The 25,717-nt window shown below is 41.2% G+C and overlaps 1 protein-coding gene across 3 annotated transcripts in view; it reads right to left on the minus strand.

Annotated features, from left to right (window-relative positions):
• ATP8A2 (ATPase phospholipid transporting 8A2) overlaps positions 1-25,717 on the minus strand; it is a 97,140-nt gene that overhangs the window by 28,307 nt on the left and 43,116 nt on the right. For 2 of the 3 annotated variants that reach the window (XM_084295087.1, XM_084295086.1), the window contains exon 2: positions 5,509-5,597. In XM_084295087.1, coding sequence (XP_084151213.1) covers positions 5,509-5,597 — 89 coding nt within the window. Of the gene's footprint in view, positions 1-5,508; positions 5,598-19,813; positions 19,879-25,717 lie in introns of those variants that run through there. The other variant, XM_084295088.1, reaches the window with a different exon arrangement.

Raw genomic sequence — 25,717 nt, forward strand, 5'->3', positions numbered from 1 at the left:
GATCTCCCCACCGAGCTTTCAAGATGACAGCACCAAGACTGGCTGTGACCTATTTTCTCAGCCTGGGGATTCAAAGAGGAATGTATATATAACATATGTAACCAAGATTTGGAAAGCAATGTTGCCCCTGTAGTGATTAGGACTCTTTTTTCAGTTTCACCTCCTACCCCAGTACTATTATTATTAAATTACACTGGTATAAGGAGAACCCAGTCTTGACATTTACAAAGCACTAATACAAAACGCAGGGATCTTTCTCCAATGGGTAGTTTTTGAACAGCTTCCTCTTTGTGTCACTTAAAAGAGGACAAGTATCCCATGAGATAATATTGATTTGCATGTGAGTGCACCATAAGCCTGGAAACAAGATGGAAAGCAGTAGGCTAAGACACCCCTTGCTTCACTTCATGGCACTAAAATTATATTCTTCCACTCTAGAGGTGACAAAAATGTCTTTAACTTTTATAAATTCCTGCATGCAGATTCTATAACCCTTAACCAATGATGCAAAACACAAATGTCTACCTCCCTCTCGCAGAAAAGTAATAACTGGTGTATATGTAATTAAAGGAGATCGAAGGTGCATTTAATTTTAAAAAGCATGATTCTTATCACTCCTTCCATGGGGAATAAAAAACAAAGACCACAAAATCTTTTCTGAGTCTACTGTAGATGACAGTGGCTTGATATTGAGTTACCCAAGTACTTTGGTCTTTGTGGTGCTGAATTAGGCCTCAAATGTCCCAAAATGACGAACTAATTTGAAAGCCACTTTTCAAAATGTATCTAAATTTAAGAGGAAAAAAAGAGATGACAGCAAAAGATGAAGCACTGAAAAATCTGGAGGCAAAAGCGGTATCAAGGATGTACTTAGATGAGCACCCAGTTGAAACCACCAAAGGATTATAATTTGCAAGGGAACGCCAATAAATTACGGTAGGAGAAAACACAGCAGCAAGTATATTTTAAAACCCATTCTCTCAAGAATGTGATTACCCATAGCTGCACAAAAATTACTTAGATTCGAGTTGCTATAACTAGTTAGGCTAATGATTACTCTTTGAGAATGGGAAACTATAGGCATCTTTTCATTCTTACAGCCTTTACAGCTGACTTCACTATCGCACTCACTCTTTGAGTCAATACATTAAAACAGTGACCTTGAACACATCTTTTGCCTTTTAAAGAGGCCATATCTGCTAGTGTACACTTGAAGACTGAGTATGTTTGGAACTTATAAAACCCTTTAAAACCTGTTCTCTCCACGGAGAACGCAGAAACCTGCAAGTTATTCAGTCTCTCCTCCCCCAAGGTTTCTTGTTTATCTTGCCACCCAACAGAATTTGGGATGATTTTCTTTTCCCCTAGACTGAATGCCAAATTCAAAATTTAACCAAATGGAAGTTGAGCAACAAAGCATAGCAAAAGCAGCCGTTGCACAGCCATTTCACAACACGGAAAAAATGTTGCCCTGAAGTCAGGGGTACTGAAGCATTTTATAAGCAATGTGAAATGGTGGAATACACGGACTGCCACGGCTGGGTATCCATACAGCAGCCATAAGCACCCAGGTAATTGTTATGCACTGAGTCACCCCTTCACTTGGAGCAAGAACAGCCATGGCAGACTCAGTAATTAAGTATTTATAAAAGGGCCTGAGCTGACCTATCCACATGTTTCCCCAAGAACAAATACTAAAATAAGGCATTACAATTGCCTCAGAGTTTGGGCTTGCTCCCATCAAAGTCAATTGCAAATATTCCATGGACTGCTGGCACCAGGACTGGATACTTCATGATTTTTTCATGATAGCACATTGTTAACTTTTGATACACAAAAATACAGGTAGAAGTCTTAGCTTTTATCTTGTACTTTACAAGTGGCCCTAGATACGTGATCGGCCCTCAATAAATTATGAGCTCTTGTATTCAACGTTACCGTTCATCTGAAATGTGATGTGTTACATAAAGACAGACTCACCTTTCCCTCACACGCTGTGGTATTAAGATCATAAGAACAGCTAAAGGGTTATCTCTGCATTTTGGGTGGCTCTCCTCCTTCCAAGCCAGGGAAGCACATAGCTTCACATCACAGCTCTAGGAGGCTATTTAGGGGGGTTTGGAGACCAGAACTTGCCTGGGAGAAGTGTGGTTATATTGACAAGCCTTTCTCAAAGCAAGATGTCACCTCTGTTGGGGCTCTTCATCATCATCATCATTTTAGATATCTTGTGTTTCAGGGAATGCAAGCATGGGAAGAGCTCCCGTACCTTCTCATTTATTTATGCTGCTGGAAACGGCAAGTACAACACGCTTCTTTCCCCAGCCTTACCCCACAGGCAAAGAAGAGGCACATCAGGACTTTGGTTGGAATTGGAAGGCTCAGGAAATTTCTCACTATAACACTAACTGTCGATACGCTATTTATTAATGAATTCTTGCCCTCTTCCCTAATTTTGCTGGAGTAAATTCTGCATTTTTACGATTCCCACATAGCTTTGTGGCTCAGACATTTCAAGACTTCCTACCACCAGTGTATTCAAGTGATGTGCCAACTGCAAGGAAACACTCACCTTATAAAGCTCTGTTCATTTCAATGGTAAAATTTCAATTTCAAGTCCACAACTGGGACTTTTATAAGGCAAAAACCAAATCCAAACAAAGCCACTGAATTTTGGCTAGTGGACCAAAATTAACAGTGAGGTATTGCAACCAAGTATTAATAATAACTGTCCTTCCTTTTTTTTTTTTTTTTTTTTTTTTAAGAAAAAAAATTTCCACTGTTCCTTGATTCAATTTAAAAGAAATATATATATGTACACACACATATTTAAATAAAAAGCCTGGAGCTGCAGAGAACATGGGAGATAAGAGGTGTGTTGACAACTGTAGCCTGTGCAACAAAGGGAACATGTAAAACTAGCTCATGTTTGTCAGCATTACAAATTTTGACACTGGATACAGCACAGCAGTTTAGGAACAAATATTTGCATGGCTCTTAAACACACATTCTGATCCCTTTTAGCCTTCTTCCAGATGAAAAAAAAAATAAAAATTAAAAAATAAAACACAAACACCTCTGTACTGTGTTTTTCTGGCAATATTTTGTGCTGAAATTAGGTGTGTATCTTTTGGGTCATGTGGATGCTCTTTCTGTGGACACGTGCTTCATGCCCAAAAGAAACTGAAAGGGACAAATTCCATGAGCATGAGAAGAGAGAGCTGATGGAATTTTATGGCCAAAAACAGATTCTGCTGAATTACCGACAGCAATGTGGTGTAACCGCTGCTGTGGAAATGTGCTGTCTGATTTCCAGAGGCCTTGGGCTCAAGTTTTGAATGGCAAGCCTCTTGGAAAGGAAACAGACCTTTACTCCTTCCATATGGCAGTGCTGATAGCTGTGTCATTTCATTTATCCTAGTTAAAATGCTAATGGTGTTAATTTTTCAGTGATAGGTTAAAAAAAGAAGTCCTGCTTAGAGAACAGATTTTTTACTTAATGTTGATAGGAGCCTCCTGTTTAAAATCTGCTGGGAAAATATCCAGCGTATCAATCACACACGTTTGTCTTGAGAGCTTCACAATCTTTGTACATTCTTGCTCTGAACCATTGAGAGGATTATGTTGCTGAGACTTCTCTAAGAAATATTAAAGAACAGGCTGAGTCAGTAACAGTTTTAAATGAGTAATAGCTGAGGATGAGCCTGCCACGGTCTGGCCTCTTTTACAATTCTTTAGTCATTTTTGCCAAGAACTGATAAGAACTGAAGACAATTTCAGGACATTGAACATGAAAACATCTGAAAAACTAAAGCACAGTCTTGGGCACCTAAGTACATATTTGATCTCTTATGCTGCGAACAGTTCAGCTCCTTTCTGGCTTTAATCACAGCAGCAGTCCCACTGACTTCTAAATATGTCATTTTAAATCATGCCTGACACAGGAGCAGAACCTGTTACGCTAAATGAATTCTAAGATTTTTTCGGAGCTTTCCAAAGCAGTTCAGTGACACAGCAAACTTAAGTATCCAAATTCAAACATTTTGGCCTCAGCTTTAGAATTTTTAAAATGATTTTCAATTGGAGAAGCTTAAGGAATGCAACAAAAAAACAAACAAACAAACAAAACCTAGTGTGCTAGACCATTAAATCAGAGTTTGGCCTTCACAAATATTTTACATTATGATACCTAGTTTTAATTTTAGCTGTGTAGCTCACAAAAATTAAGCTGAGGAAGAAAATATGAAAGCATATAAGAAGTATTTACTGATGGGTGGATTTGCCAAACAGTAGCTTAATTTAACTGTGCTATCAGCCCCAAAGGAAGAAAAAAAGATGTATGTCTATTACCTGACTTACCCTTTTATGCTGACATGTGAAATGTACCTGTGTTTGGCAAACATTCTGTTTTTATCAGTATTTGCTGTATTTCTCCCTAAATAAAAGAGGGATTTTCCTTGGCTAATTGACAGCTCATTCCTGGAGCTACGCGTTACATATCATTAAGCTTTCACTTCGGGCCTTCATGACAAGTGACACGCTAGCCTATATTCCTTCTTCACAGCAGCTGGGCTCTCTGTTTTTGCCTGAGTTGGAATGGCCTGGGTCCTCCTGGTATGAGGTTATGAAGCATAGCACTGCCCATGGTTAAGAGAGCAAAGGCAATGCTTTCTTTGCCACTCTTCTAATGCAATGGGAATTTCTAGTCACTAGAAAATAATTTCAGCAAGACAGTAATTCATTTAGGCTACAGAAAACCATTTCCATAAAGAAAAAATCTTGGTTGTAACACAGCCTTCCAAGGGAAAGGATGAATGCTTAAGGCGTTTAAAAAACAATCTAAACAAAACATTGACAATTGTATCTGCAAAGGATTCTTGTGCATTTAAAATTCCAGTCGTAGAGGAGGTATAAGTAGCCTCCCTTTAAATCAAAGTTCTTGAAATTACTTATTTTCTGCAGTGGTTTGAAACTACAGAGTTTTGAGAAGCTTTGGGGATTACACAGGATTGTATTTCACAAGGTTTGTTCCTCCTCTCCAGGCAGGGAAGGAATCACTAAGACTGACTGTAGAGTCCAGTGAGTACTGCTCTCCTCACCGCTGAATCTTGGAAGACCCAGTTAGGTGAACTGAGAAAGCAGCTGACAAACTGGGATATAACTGAACAAATTATTGGCTCCCCTTTAGGAATAAGAGATCTCACGTCTCAATTAAATTTGTCTTTACCTATAGAGTAGACAGTGCATGTCACCTAGATAGAAGTCTTAATTACTAAAGGAAAGCTGCCTCCTTCAGATTCAGGACTCGTTCCCTCACATTGCTCATTGAATTGGCAGGTGAGAAAAGGCTCCCACTTAACTTTGCTCAGAAGTCTTCCAAATGAGTATCACCATTTTGTATTCACTAGAAGGCTTCACAGTTCTTTACAGAATGACACAGACCGAACTGGACAACACGTGCATGCAGAATAATTGCCACAACACAGAGAAGACTGGTTTGGGACTTACGCTGTCCATGCCACATCTTTAACAAGGCACGCAGTGGGCACAAGAAACAAGCCAAACCAGAAGTATCCACATCTCAACACCATTCCAGCCTACGAAGAAAGCAAACAAATTGTGAGCATTTTCAAGCCATCACACACTAACTGGTTGTTTTCAAGGAAAAGGTGGACTGCTGGCATCAGGCACTGCATCCGTGATCTGGATGACATTGAAATCTGTGGGGGCAAGACAGAAGGGGAAAGTCTCATCAACTCTTAATATAAATTAGGCCTCTGACTGAGAAACAACAACAGAATTTCTCACTAGGATCATTCCTTATGATCCCATATTCCCTAGAATTTATGTTATGTTAATGTTATGTTATTTATGTAATGTTTTATGTTATGTTTCGACCATATCCTTCACTGATATCAGCTTGTGGATCCAGGCAGACATAGTTTCACTCATGGAGAATTGCACCATAAATGTTTAGCTTGCATTTTTTGGCTACCTTTTCTGCCCTTTGCTTGTTCTCTTTCTACCCCGCTGCTCCAGACCTCTGAGCAGCATCAAACTGACATGGAAAAGAAATGGATGTCTCATTAAAATGTTTCAGTCCCACTGCACTTAAACACAGGACTTCCTGCTCAAATTACTGCCGAGACCCAGGGTGGGAAAGATTCACTCTTGTCCTTGCAAACGGCTTTTTCCAAACAAAGAGCTCAAAGTTTATATTTGCATTTCATTCATTGTTGTAATGCTTGAAGAAAAACCTTGGTAGGATTTGAGAAGGAAGACATCCAGAAACCCTGCAGGTCCCAGCACACAGATACAGCTGCGGAACAAAGCTGAAACACGGCACTATTTACAGAAATGCTATTTTAGGTCATTTATTTAGAGGTCTCTTCAGGACCTTTTAAAGACAAATTAATGGTAAGAGCCAGCTTGATATACAGAAGACTGCAACCTCACCACCTCTTGCATGAGCATGTGTGCATACACATGTCCCAGAAGAATCATTTAAGTTTTCTACTACACCAGAAGTAATATTTTTCCAAAAATCATGTGTAGCACACAACTGAAAAATGGGCTGAAAGATGTCAACAGCATTCCCAGTGGCTGGCCACACTTTGCTCTCTTGCCAGTGGATACTGCCACGTCCCTTCCCCAAAACCTTGACTTCTCAGTAGCCTGTATGCCACACACAAGGCACATGTGTACCAAAAATGTTTGTGTGTGATGCAGCCAAAGGCCTGGAGGCACACACCCACGGACACAGAGACAAAGCAGCTGACTCAGTGGTGAAGTGCAGGTTTAGCTGTGCTGTATTTGCAGCACCCAACAGAAGAGCAGCCCGCGCGGTGGGAGCATCAGGGAATTTTACAGACAAACACAAGGCTGAACTACAGAACGGGAAACTGAACAAAATGCCTCCAAGCCTTTAAAATGTGCTGTGAAGACAAAATGTGTAACGAGACGCTTTGTTAAGACAAAGGGGGTTGGTCTCAAGGGAAGGACCCACCACCATACAGCAGAGCTTGAGAACCGAGGACAGCAGTCACGCTGCATTGCCAGATGTCACCCGCAGCACCCAGCATCTTCTCCCCGTGTCGTTCCCTGTTTGGAGTTGTCCACCCCTCTGTCCAGTCACATTCAGCTAGCAGCAACTTGCCCTCGGATGGCTAAGCACTGAGTACTCCCAAAAACATTTTCCACTTCTGAATGTGCAACCCTCCACGCTGCTGCTGGACTGACAGAGCAGTGGTAAATCTTGTACCGAAACCGAGAGCAACCGAGACTGTGCTAAAACATTTATGGACGTTTTGCCACCCACACGGACAGTAAGCAAACAAATTCCAGTCTGAGAATCAGCTCGCAGTTATTTGGGATCCCTCACGCCTGCTTTCACAGGAGGATGCCAGAAGCACGCAGTCAGTTTTGATACATGCTTCTTTAAAGGAAAGGATGGGCAGGAATTAGAGGGGAATCTTAACTTCATTGTTAGCCAAAGGACTGAACTGTAATAACACAATGGCAAAATACGATGAGATTTATACTGCTGCTTTGCTTTTCCTTGGCTGTGACCCTCAAAGTGCTAGCAGTTTAATCTCACCAGCATTTCCACTGCCCATCCTTCCACTGCTTGTGCTAATGAAGGCTAAAACAGGCCCATTGTACCCTATATGCATTTTCTGGTACTAGAAGCAAAAATATTTTGCATTCTCCTTTTTGCTTTCCTAGCTGAAAGAAACTCAAGGCACTTCTAATGCGCAGACCAATCCAAGTATGAGTTCTGTAGAAGATTAAATGCTTTTTTTTTTTATTATAATGTTGTCAACTCAGTCAATAGCTACAGGCTTGGCTATTTCACACGTTCGTCTCTCTGCCCTGAAGAAGCTCAGGCCAAACACTTTCTGCCTGCAGCTACGCATTTTACTTCAGCGCTAGCCTGTCGGCAAACGGCACCACAACAGTGAACGCATTCATCTCAGCTCACCCTCTGCAGCCACTCACGGTGCTACCAGCAAGCCTTTTTCCACACAACCTGCTCCAAGTTTTGCTCCGTTCCTGAGCTCATCTGAAAGGCTCCTTCCCTGCTCATTTCTAGCTTCCTCCTGCAGTTATATGTCTGCTAAGCTGCCTGGCAGCGAACTGGTTCGCCTTGAAAGCACAGAGCTGAGCTCTGCCTGCCCTCCGGCAGGGTTACCCCATCCCCTCGCCCAGCAGGAGCTCCTCCGCAGAGGATCCCCTGGAAGCCACCTAACGTGGGGTGGGCACATCCACAGCCAGCATTTTTGGGATGTTCCCCAACCGGGCTATGAAGAGAAGCGATGGTCAGGACACCTATAGATCGCACCGAAGCCTTCACAGCCCTTCTCGTGTTCCCCTGCGAACAGGAAGGTCACGGCGAAGTTTGTTTTTTAAACACAATCAGAATTTGACCGCTTCTGTCATTACACAGGCCCCACGACAGGCAACCAAGTCATTTTTAGCCTGTCTGCTGGTGTAAACATCAGTGCCTAACACATCCGAAGGCAACTACCAGAAGCCATTTATCACACGACACCCCCCCAACACTCCATACTGATGCCTGTCTCCTGCTGGAGACCCTGAAGCTTAAGCTGCTGCCAAGCACTGCCAAGGCTGCCATGGTAAAATATCTCATTTTAGAGGATGTAACACTTGCTAAAATGAAAGAATGGGAACGAGAAAAGAAAGAAAAAGTTTAGCTCTGGTTATTTCGGCTGACGAGCAAATCGTTTAGCAAATAATGCCTCTAACCAATTGCAAACTTGCTTTTTAAGGATGGGTACCTTTTTAAATCTTTAAATCCAACAATAATAAAAGTGATAGCACTAGCTGGTAAGAACAACTAGGAAGATCTCCTCTATACCACTATTATTTCAGAAAGCACAGACTAAGTGGTTGGTTTTTTAACCAAGGACTACATGAGGACACCAAATAAGCAGACAAGTCATTCAAAACAAACCTTAAATTGCAATGTGGAATATATTTCAATCTATTTTCTCCATTTTACTATTTCTCTTGCTACACAAACAAGCATTATTCATACTTTTACTTCTCTGCCAATAGGTGGTGCCACCAATTTCGACAATTCCTCCCAGCCAGGAGAGAGATGCCAGGAAGAGCTCAGGTGTGGGAAGGCGTTCAGACTGCTTTGGTACTCACAGCATGGCCGGGCAACAACCGGGGACCAGCAAAGGGTTCAGACAAACCAAACGAGGATCTCATCCACCTTAGGTTGCTCAAGAAAAGTGAGTTAAAATTTCCTTTCACATTACGAATAATAAAAGCTTTTTATTGCTTCATTTCCTCGTATGCCCAGGCATCCTAGTTCTGATTAAAACAGACAGCAAAAACATAAGTTCACTGTGCAAACAGCTGGCTTTGTATTTACAGTGCCACAAAAATTATTACTGAAAGTGTGCCTGGATCCTGTTCATAACCGTCTCCACATGGCATGGATAAGGATCCAATAAGCCACTCGATTTTGGTTTCACATTCATTCAAGTGCCAGCATCCCATGGGGAACCAAATCCAGTCTGCTGTCACCTGCATGGTGACAGTCGGATCGCTTCGGTCCTCACCAGACAAACGAGGGCGATGGCACAGCCTTTGGCAGCACTTGGGAAAGGAGGAGATGGGGAGAGAAGGGCCGCGTGATGAATGTGAGGGGTTCACGTACCATGATAATGGCATGAGAAATGGTCACCAACATCACTAAGATGCTACTGATCCAGATGCCTATGGCACTGAAGGATCCAGCTGATGAGCTGCAGGTGCAATTCCAGAAGCATTGGCTCTACAGCTCCCATCTCATTGCCTCTGCAGCTAATGCAGGAGGCAGTGCAACCATGAGCAGGCAGCCAAGCTCACCTTCAGGTCATCAACTGCATCAACATCTTTTTTTTTAATGCTTTCCATGAATAAATCTGAATCCTAGCTTCAGTGGGAGCAGGAACAGATCCCATGTATGAAAAAAAAACACAAACAACTATCATGGATTATGAACAGTATCACTGTGCAAACTCTCCTGCAAACTGATGCATTTATACAGGTTGAGGACCAGTGTCCAAACACATTTTCCCTAAGAGAACTGTACTGTGAGGTCTCTGCATGCTTTGGATCCTCTCAGGACTGAATGTTTCACTGCCAGCACTGGTTAGTTTTACTTTTTTCAAAAGACTTCATCTTGAAAGGGTAAAAATATTAAATGTTTATCCATCAAGTGGCCGAATTGGTCTTAAGAAGACACAGGAGTTGCCACATGTTAACACTGCAAGCACATGCCATGCAAACAGCTGGGAGATTGTGGCATTTTCATAAATTACTCTGAAGGCACAAAGTAGCAATGGCTTTCTCCCACTTCCGTGACAGAAGAGCAATTGTTAGGTTCAGACAAAACCTTTTACTATTCCTATTAGCTCATGTGGAATTAGCAGCATCTCTACCACGTGCAGTTATACAAAACACAAAAATCACATTGTAATTATTATACAGCAAGATCCTTAAAGTGCTACAAATAGCAGCCCCGCTTTAAAGCCCATACACATTAAAAATCGAGTGCAGAGAGATGACATGGTTTGCTCATGGTCACACAAATCAATTGCAGAGCTGGGCAGATTGCCCAAGCCCCTCAATTAAATCGTACTATGCAGAGACTGAGCCTACCAGAGCCTGAGTCTGAAATATAATCAATATCCAAGAATGCAGTCTCAAGGATTTTCCCTCTGCACGTTGGAACATAATCTAGCCTCAACATGAGTCGGCGCTTAAGAACAACCCCCCCAGCCCGCAGTATTACTGTAGCCAGCTCCAGGCAGGACAGATTTACTGGATTCAGGGCTGACAGGTGTGATCAACAGATTTACCAACTCCCTCCTCAACAAGCATCTCGGCTGGAAGCGTGCCTCAAGAATAACCCCCTTTGGGTTAGTGGCAAAGTGTTAAAAACGAGGCAAAAGAATTTGCTTTCCCCTCCTTCTTACACCGCTGGGAGCCAGGAGTACCTCGAATGCAATCAGCGGAGCTCTCCTCCTGAAAGGCTGGCTGGATGTTTCCATGGCTGAACTAGGGATGTGCAATGTTTTCCATAATGTAAGAGGTCTCGTTCTGAAATGACTCAGATGAAAACAATGACCTCACTGGCTGGCTGGCTTTAACACAATGACACATTGGTCCAGTCTCCAACCTATTTCCTCCCTCTCCCAGTCTCCGCTCATACAGCCACTGCCCCCTGAGAGCAGTAAAAGGAGCGAAGGAAAATCAGATACTTCTCTCAGACATTTTACCCCCTTTTCTTAATTTTGCCAGTCATACTTGAAACCATCTGGAAGACTAGAATAAGAAGCCTATCCACTGTCTAGCTTTCGTGCCATAGTGATCAAGTTTATTGCCAGTTTCAATTTAAAGCCTGAAGAAAAATGTGTTGATGAAGGATAGGAGAAGTACTAGGACAGGAACAAAAAGGCCAACACTATCACAAAGTTTGGTACTCCTACTAAAACCCAGGAGATTTTTTTATACAGGTGTCAGAAAAGAAGTTGTTAGCTTTGATGGTTAGAAGATAGTATGAAAATAGAGGCTAAAGTACAGAAACCCCAGAAAATACAATTGCAACAACAACAAATTGCTTGTTTGAGCAACACACTGTCCTTTCACAGTTAAAAAATGCCAGGAGCTGGTGATACAATACCAAAGCTTTCACAAATACTCCTACCATTTTGGAGAAACTCGAGTTAAAACACCCTATGAGCACGGTGAAACCCTCAGATCTTCTACTCTCTTCCATTTTCTAGCTGGGAACTATTTTCCATAATGGAGGAATATCACCTTTTTTTAGTTCTACTTTTTAATGTAATTTACAGAAATTAATATTTGATACATAAATGAAATTGCCATGAATATTATTGGGCAAACACATCCCAAAAGGTGTTACTAAGCTGTTTTGTGTCAATTAAAACATAGTCTACATATGCAGCCTTGCCCAAGAAAAGTTACTATATCTCATTCCTTAATTAGTACACAACACTGCCAATTAAACAAGGAGCCTGCCCAAGTTACTTTTCATTATTACTCTGATAGTAGAGAATTAAGGAAATTAATCAGATGGTGTTTTAATTTGATTTTATGGTTCACTGGCAGCATAAACTCTGATGCAGTTTCATGCAGCCTATCATTCCTTTTTTCATGATTGGTTCTATTAAGCTAAAGAAATAATGTAAATGAATGTTTCTTCAGAGTTATTTGGAGAAATTTCTTGGTTAAAAATTGGTAGTAAAATCATGTTCCACATAAATCGGTATCAGTGGATTGCTGAAATTTTATTAGAGAGCACACATCTCATTAACAAAAGGGCCTTCTCCTCAAAGTGGATGAAATGCCTCAGTAAACCTTTAGGTAAATGGCACTAGGGGCTAATTATTCTTCCTGGTTAAAAAAATATTAAAAAATAATAATTCTGTATAAGTCTGAGCTCCCCAGCACAAATTAAAAGTTACTAATCAGAAGTCATTCCTTCCTTAACGTGAATTCTTGTGGACCCTGAACACCTTGAAGAAAAAGAAAACAAAAACTGGTGCAGAGGATGCTGAGGATTGCATCCAAGCTTTACTTTCTCTTGTCTGAGTCAGGCATGATATTATCCCGAATCATAACCCAGGCTGAGTTTTCTTAGATGCTCACAGTTGAGGATGCTGTGTAGAGAGACCTGCCATGCTCCCGTAATTTCACTGAGCCCAAATGAAATCTGTATCGAAGTGTGCTTCCCAGTGTGAAGCCAAGTCACTCCTACATGTTTTTATCTTTCATTTTTCAGATTACTTGCAGTTCCTTTCCTTCTTCCCTCCAAATTATATTCTTTGTATTTATGTCTGTGTTTAATGTAAATCTGAAACAGTGATTTTGATAGACCTGACAACGAAACGGTCTGTCTTGTTCACTGTTCCAGGTGCGTCAGTACAAACTTTTACTCTGCATATAAAAATAAATTTATACCTTACAATACATTTCTTCTTTTTGAAGTCATGTTCAGCATATAACCACTCTTGTTTGGTGCCTATAACTTTTTCTGTGCAGGTTTTAATAGTAACCACTCTTGTATAGTAGCTGCCCTTATTTAATAACTGTGCCTTTATCATGAAAGCTGCAGGGGAAAAAAATTAAATTTTACAGAACCCACCTTTGAATTTAAAACTCCAAGGGAATAATTATGTTTTAACAGAAGCCATTTCTTGCCAATGAAGATATAAGATATTTGTACTACCTGCCAAGTTACACCTACAAAAAAAGAGTCACAACCTTCAAATTTCCTGGCTTTGTGCACTGCAATTTTCCAACTCTGCTACTGCACCAACACTGGCTTCCTTGCACAAAATGCATTTGTTTCAAGATATGCCCCCATCCCCAGTACTAGCAAAGCAGCATCCCTGAGCAAAAAGATGATCTACCTAATGCACCAAAAAGATCACTTACAGGAACTTCAGTGTTATTCCACCTCTAACACGGTTTCATGGTATGAATTTGGGCACGTGTCCTAACCTCAGAGGAAAAGTAGAAAATGGTTTATCCCACTGAGTGTTTTGAAAATATTTTTTTAAACAAGTGTTCAAGTACTATTCGGGAAAAAGAAAAAAAAAAAAAAAAGAAAAGAAAAAAAGCTTTTTATGTTAACATCAAATAACACGTCCTCCATCTCACATGATTGTTTAACACACATTATTAAAAATAATCTTTGAAGTCTGTGTTTATTCCTCTTCTATTTGTTTTGCCACTTTGTGGCAAGCATTTTTGTGCCTTTGCAGACCACCTCAAAAAGACGGATTAAGAAAGAAAACTTAACTCATTAACTCAGCTACAAATTTAAGTATTTCAGATAAGTATAATTAGGCAACTATCCATTTGTCTGGATGATTTAAATAATTCTGTCTTCCAAGCGAAGCTGTTGACCAAACCTCCTGTTCTCCAAACCCCAAGTTCTCCAGCACATACATAGCAAAGATCTGGAACAGTCAGTGGCAAAGCTTTCATCAGCATTAGTTAAAATTAGATTCTTCACCTTGTCCACACATTTGGCAAATAAGTTGATTTTAGCAAGACTGCTGTTCTCCAGAGCCCTGATCCAGCAATTTAGATGGGGCATGCAGACACCTGAGCTTGCAGGCAGCACGTCAGAAAGTACCGTGACTCTGCACGGGGTTTGTTGCCTGCAGTGAGCTACAGCACTAGGACCCATGAATGGAAAGTGCTGTGTTTTCTGATATTTTAACTTATTTCCTGATATAGTCCGAGATTCACTGGGATACCACTGTCCCCTGTGTCTTACATCTTGCAGATTTCTCAATAGCTCAGGAGCTCCAGAAAATGCCTGATAATACAGCCTGAATTAGCTCTAGTAACTACTAGGCCAGTAACAGAGCAGATCTCTCCCCGTTTTTCAAATTGGGGTCTAGGTTTATAAATCATTGAGCAGGCTGACTTCTTACTGAAGCCAATAGCAGCTGAAAGCACTTCACTTCCACAGAGAGGGCTCTGCAAAACTACATCCTGTAAATTTAATTTTATAGATCTTTTGTCTGTTTTCAATCTGTTATATCAATGCAGACTTGCATCAGATAAGCCATTACTTCCCCACACTGCATTTCTCCAGAAAGAGTAGTTTATTAGCTCAGTGACTACATATTGACCTAGGATTTTATCTTCACTCAGTTACTATATTCAATGGCTCTTCTTGAAACACATCCCAAATGCAGTTAGCTCCGAGTTTTCTTTACTGTCCCACTGTCTCTCTTGAAGGCCCTACAGACTTGGGTTGTTCCAGAATGACTGCAATTCGGCTCAGATCAATGGAGTCTTACCACAAATGGGTACCACTTCCCATAAAACCTTGGTTTTCATTCCCGGAGCAATTTACTTCATTGCTTAAGCACATATGACCTCCTCCGACAGCCACCATATCTTTGTTTCTTGTATTATCACGTACAAAGTGCATTTGCACTCGTTCCCACCAGACCTTTGCCAAACCCTAGATTTGCATCCTGTCTCTCCCATATTCCTTTCACCCTTCACTAAAATCTTCGTAACAATAGCACGATAGAGAAGAGTAGTGATTTACATAAATTCTTTTTTCCACATCACGTAGTAAAACACAGCTACAGCTGTCTGCTCTGAACCTATAAATACATGAACTGCAGCCAAGAGTTACCTTCGTGGCCTACAAAGATGCCTGAAAAATTGTGCCACAATTTGTCACAGGCAAATTGTGCAACGTTCGATGTCTGCAGGGGACACCTACTGATGTGACAAACCATCTCCACCACTCAGTCTTGGTCATCTCTTGCCACCCATTTTTCCATAGATGGCTGATTTCTGAGCATATAATACTCAAAACACAAGAGTCAGAGACAGACGGAACAGATGAAGACAAAGCTGTCCCACAGGAAACCATCTCTGATTTGTAAAACATCTGCAAAATGACAGAGAAGGCCACAAGCTCTAGTTGGAGGTGAAGAGGCTCTCCTGAGAGCCCAGTGCCAGGCTGGGCCATGCAGCTTCACCCCCTCCATGCCATGCACCACCATGGGGCCTCTGCCTCAGGAGCGAGCGAGGCACTACTACTACACCGCCAACTTCTCTGTTAGGGAGAAGGCTGAAGAAATGCGACACCGCTTGGTGCATTGACTTTATTATATTGATTTATGCTTTCCCTTTAATTAAAAGGTACCAGGAAAACATTTGTTTTTGATTTGGATATTGAAATCCACCGAGGCCTATTCCAGCAAGCTCCTCAGCGCGGGTGCGGCGGGCCCTGTCTGCGTCTCCACAATGAATTACTTCCGCAACTGCACAGCCCTAAAGCCCCTCCGAATCCTTCCCCGTAATCCCCAACATCTGCTCCCTGTCCAGCCGAGGCCAACTGTGGGAATCGGCGAGGATCTGCTGTCAGCGCGGGCGCAGATGAGTAAACACGCGAGGGCCTGTGTCAGCCCGCCGTGTGATTTCAGCTGAGAGCTCCGGACATAAAGCAAGGTTCTCATTTAAGGCATTCGCAACGTCAAGGAAACACCTGTTAAGAAACTATCCAAAATAAATTTGCCGTGAGCCTTTCAAGAAAGGGAAAAAAAAAAGAAAAAAAAAGTGATTGACAGCAGCAGTACAAGATCTGGCGGCAGCAGAATTCAAAGCCCCATTACAAACTCAGACCAATTGAATACACAAACAGCACTATTTCTCATTTTAGTACTAACAGTTACTATTTCATTTCTCATCTTCCACTTAAAATAGATACTCGTCTTACTGAGGTTTGACCTATTTTGCTATTTTGACCTGTTTTATTTTCTCCTGGGTGCAAAAGCCCTACAATGGCATGTTGTGTAGCTCGAGAAGAAGCACTCCTCTAGCGTTACACTTGAAAATCACGTCAGCAGCATATCATCATGAACAAGTTTTAAAATAGCTTCTGCATGGCTAGTGAAAAAGGTGGACAGTGATACACTGCTTAAAGCACACAAGGCACAGTAAATGGAAAAAGAGTAATTTTGCAATTAACATTCAAATAGTAAAGGTATTGAGATTTTCCAAAGCCATTTACGTGACATCAGAAAGCAAAAACGCCAAAGTCTTTCAGGTTTTGAATGTCAGGAACAACAGGGACTTTTGTAAAAGCTTATCAACAAATTTCTTCATTTAAATCAATGATTTTTGCCTTTGGGATCATAGAGGCCTATCCAGGCAAACTGTGGGGGCCCTTTTCTGCTTCCGCGCATGCACACCTGACCAGCAGTCACACACGGGCTGCTTGCTAACAAGTTAGTTATTCCTGGTGTGACTATTGTGGGATTTGGCAAAAACTCTTAAATGACTTTGGAGCATAGGTCACACTAATGTTCAAGTACAACTAGATCAAATATTTGCAATATTTTGCATTTCTCGGCTTCTTTCTATCCAGGGCTCTCCAGCAAGAAGTATGCTGCTTACTGATTTGAACTCTACGCTATGCCTGTGAGATAGGAAGTTTTATTTCCCATACTATAAATATGGAAAATGAACGTAGCAATTAAGCAACTCTCCCTACATCACACAGCAGTTCTGGGCCAAAGGCAGGTGAAGCCAGCTCCAGGTGATTTCCCTGGGAGGCAGGGTGCCAGGGACAGCAAGTGCCTCCACAAAGGCAACCATGACCCTTCTGCTGTGCCTACACCAGAGAAGAACTAGAAAAATCCTGGGCATGGCACAACAAACAGCCCAAAGTGTTTCTTTGCCTAAGTCAAACAGACTTTCTCCACCAGATAACCTCTATTTATTCAGATTTCCGTATTTTGGTTGGTACTGAACCCTTTATCAGAGCCTTAGAAACTAAGGTCCCAGATAGAGAGAAGGTCTTTGCACAGCTGAGTAATGAGTTAGATAACACAAAACCAACAGCCGGGCTAAAACACAGTGGTCTTAACGGAGATCAGCAGCAGAGTCCTACAGACATCTGTGCTACAATTTGTGCCAATCTGTAATTCACAGATAGTGCAGAGAATGGGTAAATAGCAAGGCATCAGTTTGATAGGATACCATCTCCCCTGAAGAGTATATATAATCATACAAGTTAAGAAGAAGGAATGGCAAAATGACCTTATGGGCAATAAAATAAAATTCAATATCCTTAAGTGAAGACTGATAGACATAACGAAAAGTGATAGTGGTAACAGCTGAAGGCCTAAGGAATGTAATCTTCTTAATCAGTGGTCCAAAGACAGCAAATGAGTATTATGACTTAACAGTAACAGGATAAAGAAAAACAGAATATTCAGCTGCTGTAAAAATCTGTGTTTCATCTACATTCTCCCTCCACTTGAAAACGGACACAGGAACACTACAAAAAGTTGAATGAAAAGGTAGAAATAATCAGAAAATGGCATGGTTTCACTAACAGCTAATGTGATGACTTTCCATTTCTGGAAAAAAAGGGAAGAGAGGATATAAAAACTCAAACAGACAAGAATGGCAGAAAATACGTAAGCAGAATAATTGCTCCTTTCTTCTTCTAGTACAAGGACAGGGGACATAAGATCAGACAGCAGGTACAAGATTCAAAACCAGTTATAGGTAACATGCTTTCACATTTATTGTGTAGGATTCCTTTGGGATGTTGTAGACCTGAGAGATTTATATAATTTTAAAATCTTATCTTAAACTTAACATTACACAGCTTCCTGGAACAAAAACCCATTGACATTTAATAAACACAAATATATTGATTCTGGGTGTTGAAATCCCTAAGCTGCTTGCAGCTGGGAGGCTATACCACAGAAATATCATTATAACCTTGTCTATTCTTACACTCTTCCTAACCATCTGCTACTGGGCACCATCACTGTCAAAGTTAGTGGGTTGGATGTTTGTATCGGGACCAAATACACATCGTTTAGATTGCATTGGCTGGGCTCTGCAAATAAAGGTGATAATGAGTGTCAGAAAGAAAACACTGATGCAATCTTCTGGGCAAGACTGAGAGGATGCAGAACAGTGAGTGGTCCATCTCCTTGAAGCTACACTGATCCCTACCCATCTTCTTATCCTCACATCTCCAGTTTATCTACTGATCCTCCCTGCTTCCTACACCTTCTTCTAGAACCCACTCTTCCATTATGTTCATTAAGCTTCATGATCTTGTGTCTGGCCTTCAGGTGACAACACTCAGAGAAGCCCAGTGTGCTGGAAAAGCTGACCTGAGAAGGTGAACAGAGTTGAGGGTTCTCTGGGCTAGCCACCAACCATTATCAAGGCCACTGGTTTCCAAAGACAGCCATTGGAAAATATATCTGAGCTGTTTCTTCTAATCCACATAGCATATATAAGGTCTTCTGCATGGATACTTAACAGAAATTTGAGTGATTAGCCCCATTATCTCAAAATGATGATCGTGATCTGTTTCTTTCTCCCTCACTCTCAAATGCTGGAAAAACTAAGGACTAGGCATGTCAGAGCTGGGATGTGGTTAATTTGTCTCACTGCCAGGCTAGGTAGCTGCTTGTGTTATATAAATCCATTACAAGAGACCTTCAAAGCTTTTAGTTTTGCGTAACAGGCAAATAAAAGTAAGCTAAACTGATGATGAAGTAACGTGTGCTTCAATTAAGAAATAAATGGGAGAAAGAAAGGTACCTCAATGCAGACGTTAGTTATGCAGAGCTGTTTAAAGACTATTTTACCACAGGAAAGCAAACACAGGCTGCCAGGCTCTCATGTTGAACTCCTTCACAAGTGACAAGCTTTCAGACCACAAAACCCATGGTGCAGCCAGCTTGCACCTTCCTAATGAACTTGCTCTGCAAACTGAGGCTTCGCAATCCTTCCCAGGTGGCTACTCCACTTCCCAAGACACAGAAGAGAGCACAGCTGCAGAGAGAGAGCTTGTGGTGAACATCCAAAGCACTATCAGTGCATCACCTCCTCCTTGCAAACACACTTTCCAGCATTTCCACAACCAGCCTGACACCAAAATGGGTGTCTTGGAGCACACAGTCTCTAAAATCAAATCCTGAAGTCCCTTCCTCTCCTCCTATGGTAACAGCAAAGCGAAGGATGCTGAAAATCTGGGCTAAGCAGGAAAATGCTCACAAAACAAATCCCACAGCCATAAATAATTGAATAATCCAGATTTTGGCTTACTCAGGTTTATGAGAACCAAAACAGCATTTGAAATGCTTATTTTTGCTCTCCTTTAAGTTTAATTAAGCTTGCCTTAGGCTCACAAGCCTATCAAATTTGAGACTTATTTTTAAGTAAGATAACTGTTTGACGTGAAGAGTTTTCTTACCTGTTCTTCCCTTAAAGTATGCCCCAAGCTCCTTCACTCTCTTTTACTGTCTTACCTTAGGCTTTACAGCAACATGGAAAGAATATCAGAGGAAAAGATTTTATTAGTTTTTCAAAGTAGCTGAAAAATGTTAGCTGCACCAAATAGTTTCAACAGTGTTTGTAGACTCAAGGGGTCCTCCTGTGAGGCTCCACGTTAGGTGTGACAGGAGGCGTTTTCTAGCTATAGGTTGTGTTCTCCTGCTTCTCTCGGATCTGAAACTGAGGCTTCCTGAAAGGGTTTCTGGCTCCCACAATAAGCCCATTTGCTACAGGCAGCATAAGTATTATCAAAGGCCTCATTACAGTTGTCAAAAGCTGTAGCTATTTGGTAACTGACAGGCAAAACGTGGGTTTGCAACACCAAAAAATACATCCAATAGCTTTACTGAGTCTCCAAATGGTCCAGGAATTTGCCAGGAAGAAATAATCCAAAATATTTGTTAACCTCTCCTCTCCAAAAACCCATAAATCAGCAAGGTAGTATTGCTGAAGCAGAAAAGATTGCTAAACTCAGTATAGCGACAAGGTAGCATCATGCTAATGAAGTCATTCAGTTATTGCATAGATAAAAAGGATTATTAAGCTGTGCAGCAGTTAAAAAAAAAATAAAAAGAAAAAAAAAGAGCTCTGAAGTCAAGTATTTCAAAGAGGGAGGATTCAAAACTTGTCCTTTGTGCTGTTATTACATTCTAGATCATTAATGAAACAACCCAAGAGAAAGAAAGAAATTCAAGGGCAGTGCAGGGTAGAAAGAAGGATATAGCTAGAGGAAGCTTTGGAGTGCCAATTCCCTGCTAATGGTTCAGATTCATTCAGACGGGATATGGTCCTAAAGCTCTAGGGATTCACACATCCCTGCCTCAATTCGAGGCACTAATAACCAATCAGTAGTTTGGATAAGACTCTATAAATATTTAAAATTTTTAATCTTCTGAGCGCCAAGAATAACATTTCCCATCATGTCCTTGCCTTTCCCACAGCAACAATGATGAGATTTCTCATCTGGCATTGCTGGCACCAGAACAATGTCAGGTGGTTTTAGTAGTGGCAGTCAATTAACTTAAAAAGTTACATCTAATTGATCCATTTCCTGCTCTGATAAACAACTGTAAACAAATACTTTTCTTCAAAGAGGGAGCTTTGTTCACAAATTAAAAAGGGAAAGGGACCATCTGAATTATGCTAGCCATGGCTGTGTCAGGGATTTTATTATAAACACTATTTTTAGGACTCTAAATGAGTGATGTGACATTAAATATGAGCCAAATTCTTCTCCAGTTTAACATGACACTGGCAATTCCTCGCACAACAAATCTTTGCCTTTTTTTTTCAAAACCTCTTCTATGTTACTGACAGCAGAGTGTATGTATATTTACATTATTTTGATCTTCCTAATCTCTGTGTAGCCTTTCTACTTCATGCTTATTTTTGGCACAGGAAGCTCACTACCCCACTTTGCTTATGCTTTAGTAAGGTTCAGTGTCTGATTGCTGAGTCTCAGCAGAATAACAGCCCTAGGAGAAGAAAGCCAAATCACTTCTGTTTGTAATTCTCATTACATGCTCCCTCCCCCCATTTTTATAAGCATGCATTTTGTGGTGACTTTCCTAAACCTTTTAAAAGATACACAACTGCTGTATAAGCCTCTGTAACAAGAAATCCTGGCTAGTTGCAACTGTTCAGGGAAGAATTTTAGCATAAACTTCTTAGGGTTTCATGCTGATTTGAAAGAGGCTGTGACACACTGTTACTTGTGGGATGTCAGCTCCTCCACAGCCTTCACTGGAAAGCTATGCTATGAGTTAAAACTTCAACCTGACTATTCTTCCCAGGGTAATTTTGTTCCCTTACCCACAGAATGGAAGTTCTGATATCCACAGCGATCACAAAGATACTCGCTTGCCTCTCTAAATGCTTGCAGATCCACTGATACGGCATGCTACATAAATGCTTAAGCACTTTTGCTACTACTGTATCCTCCTCTGGCACACAGTCAGAAATTCTTAAATCTAGAGGATTAAGACTGTCTCTGTCATTTCATTAGCAAAAGCGTTTGTTGAACTAATTAGGAGATGGCAGTCTGTTGCATTTATTTTTAATTTGGATATGGACACACATGGTGCAGGAGCTCAGCCCCACTTCTGTTAAGACGCACAATTCACACATCGCTTGAGCAAAGCAATCAAGTGATTGATTTCCACACGCTGTCAGCTGCTATGTCTGTTTTGACAGATTCAGGATGCTTCCACATCCAATTGCCCTAACATGGTTATGTGCAGTCTAACACAGCTATTAGCATGCCAGCGAAGTTTCTGAAAACGATCTTAGCCCCACATATTGGCTCCAGACACCCTATGTTTTACCTAACGCAGTTTTAAAGACAGGAAATTAAGACCAAATGCAAATTGGCAAACTAAACAATATAACCTGACCCAGTGTGCCATTTTGCATTCAAGTCCCAGGACACGCTCACAGGAACAAGGTATTTCCCATAAGCCTGAAAAGACCATATCCAAGCTATTTTACCAAAACAGCGAAAAAAGCTGTATCTTATCTACCAACCAGAGGGCTTAAGGATGGTAATCTAAGACAAACATGCTGAAACTGCAAGCTCTAGACATTCAATACATAAGTCTGCAGAACCAGAACAGAATCACTGCTTACAGAAGAGCTTCAACAGGATTTAAACTAGTGTGTGGAGGAAGAAAGAAAAAAAAAAAAAAAAAGCAGCCCAGTAAGTTGAACAGCCCAGAGTGTGGCATTACTAATGATAACCTAGTTAGGTAACGCACTACAAGACTTGCTTCTCCCTATCTGGGCTTCTCAATCAGTCTCAAATCTTCAGATCCAGTCAAAATCTTGCAGTGCACTGGGATCCTCCTTTCCATACTCAGAGCCTCCTGCAAAACACACCTGCATTCTCCCATGTCTCTTCTACCTCTCATCCTGGAAGTTGTCATCTTGAATCTTCACACTAGCCAGTGCCTGATGTGGATTTCCAATTCACATCTCCACTAAATCCACTGTTTTGAACAGAGTACAACTACAGGTGTACCCTAATTGTTGCTGAGGTCTTCTGAGCAGGTATGTGTTAAAGATATCTCAGAGGATGAGAAGAAGTAGCATGGTAACTCTGGTCAGAACTTCAGTAAGCACTAGGACTGCATCCCTGAAGGAAAAACAAGAGGAAATAGCAGCCAGTTTACTGAGAAAGGCAAAGAAAACCTGAAGATGTTGGAAGTATAAGGCATGTTTGTATGTTCAATTAGTTTGATGTTTCTGAAAGTGAAGGAAATCACAAGAAAATCTTTCCTAGGCAGTCCTAGGCTCTTTTACACAGTATTCACAATTCAGCAGTCAAGGAGAAAGTTCCCCCTCTGACAGGCCTTTTTCCAGAGGGCCTCTCTTCACAGGACCTCTTTCCCTCAGGACCACCTTAACTCTTCCAATGTCCAGAGAACTACAACAGCTTAATTCCCACAATCATGGGAATTAAAGGATTAAAAGAAAATACTGGTGGAAACAAGTTCAAGTTAAAAATGGCAAAACAATACCAAAAACACAGGCCTGTTTCTGACCATGAGCACTATCCCCTTCTGACTCAAGAAACTAGAAGCACTTGTAGATCTTTTTCACCAAACTCACAAAGAATCCAGACCAAGAGATAAGACAGCCCAACAACATTACTGCCAACATAAGAAGAACATCTAAAGATAAAGGGGGAGATCTGATACACTGTAGATTTTCAAATCCTTAGAAATCTTGTTGAAGCTGGCAGCCACAAGTCACCAAAGAATTCCCAGAACAATAAATACTCCCCTTGATTCTTACAAAAAGGTAGTGTGGACATCCATGAAGATTTTCATGGACATGAGGTCAAAAGCAGGTATACTTAAAGGAAAATTAGATCCAGAACTTTGGGTTCAGGGTTCCCTGCAGAGCACTCCCAAGAGTCTGTTTAGGCATAGTGAAATCAAAGAACAGCTGAAAATCAAAGAGCTGCATTTCTGTTGAGATTGAGGTAAATCTTCCTGTTCTAATTCTTTGATTTTATGTAACAGATACAGTGAGAAAATTTTCCTAATGCAGGATTAAAGTTAATTTGGATACTGTTAAGCCAAAAAATATGTTCTATATGACTGGCATGACAAAGACTGAAATTTAAAAATCACTGCCTCATATACACAGAATTGCTGTAAGGAAGACTAATAAATCTTGCTAACCCTGAGTTAAAAAAAAAAACAAACACAAAAGGAAATGATAAAAGAAATTAACACAAACGATCGAGTAACTGGAAGTGCCACATAAAAGAACTGGTCTACAAGTATATTTATAAATTACTGTCCTTTCTGAGGGCAATGAAATACCATACTTCTGAAAGAAATAAAAAAGCAATCAGATGCTAAAACAGATGTATTCTGAAGAGAGATAAAACTAATAAACTCTTCATCCACAGCTTAATGAAGCAGAAGGAAGCGAATTACAGGTATTAAAACTGCAAAACCAGAAGTTCAGTATGAGAGCCAGAGAAGCTGTTGGGCAACTGGACAGCAGGGCTGGGGGAGTTCCAGGCAAGCCTGGATGCCTCCTGGTACAAAGATCCTGTGGAGAGATATCAGTGAGGCTAAGAGAGCCCACAGAGCTTGAAAGGCCAGCCGAGGAAGAGGGGTCAGAGAGGCAATTAAACTAATGCAAACACAAAAAGCCCCAAGACCACACAGGTTTTCAGCAGAGCTTTATAGGAGAAGACACCGCATACAAGGTACGCAGTCTCTGCCCACTATGACATATCTAAAAAGTGCAGAGGTTCCCAAAAGCAAAAGTGAGGCCAAATCTAGCAGCACAAAAATAAACAGTCTGCTTTGAGTCCTTCATAGGCCAATCTTGTCTGAGTGAAAAAAAATAAAATTCTTCCCCAGAAGAACAACAACCATCTTCATCTTATATCATTCAAGCAATCAGGCTTCCTATGGACAAACCATTGAGACTCAGATATGGGCAGCCAGGAGCTACATAAGCACAGACATGAACTGGTACCAAGGCAGAAACAGTAGTATATTTAGTAGTATATTTAGGTCCTTACTTAACATGTATAATCAGCTTCCAGACTGATGCTGGCTTCTAACCCTTCGCTTCTCCAACCTTAGCTGTCAAAACCACAACTGCTCTACCCAACCATGCATACAATACAAGAAGTGAGTAGATTATACAAATTACATCTGTTCACTATCTATCAAAGGCTTCTTGATGCTTACACAGTGACCTGTTCTGATTTTTTTTCCTCAAAGAAGGGGGGGTGGGAGGGGCTAGAAACAACCAAGATTTGGGTAACCATACTAGACCTTCCCACAAATAAAGTTAGCAGAGCAAATCCCAGAATAGCTAATCTATAGCAGGAAGACACAAGTACCCTGATTACCTCTTGTTATTCACTTTTAATGAACTCCTGTTCCAAAACCTCAAAAAACGTAAATCCCAAACAAGAATACCTTCCCTCTCACTGAACCTCCCCCTGTCCACCCCTCCATGTAACAGAACGTATGCTAATGAAACACAATGCAATCACTTTAAGGTTAACAAGAGCAAGTGCCGGATTCTTCACCTGGGAAGGGGCAAACCTGGATACACGTACAGACTGGGGCATGAGGGGCCGGAGGGCAGCTCTGCAGAAAGCTATCGTAGAATCATCTTTCTTGTGCTGGGGACCCCAAACCTGGATGCAGTACTCCAGGTGGGGCCTCACAAGGTCAGAGCAGAGGGGGACATTCACCTCCCTCCAGCTGCTGGTCCCTCCTCTTTTGATGCAGCCCAGGATGCAGTTGGCCTTCTGGGCTGCAGGCACACACTGCTGGCTCGTGTCGAG

This window comes from Netta rufina (genome assembly GCF_964035555.1).
Source record: "Netta rufina genome assembly, chromosome: 1".
NCBI classification, from domain to species: domain Eukaryota; kingdom Metazoa; phylum Chordata; class Aves; order Anseriformes; family Anatidae; genus Netta; species Netta rufina.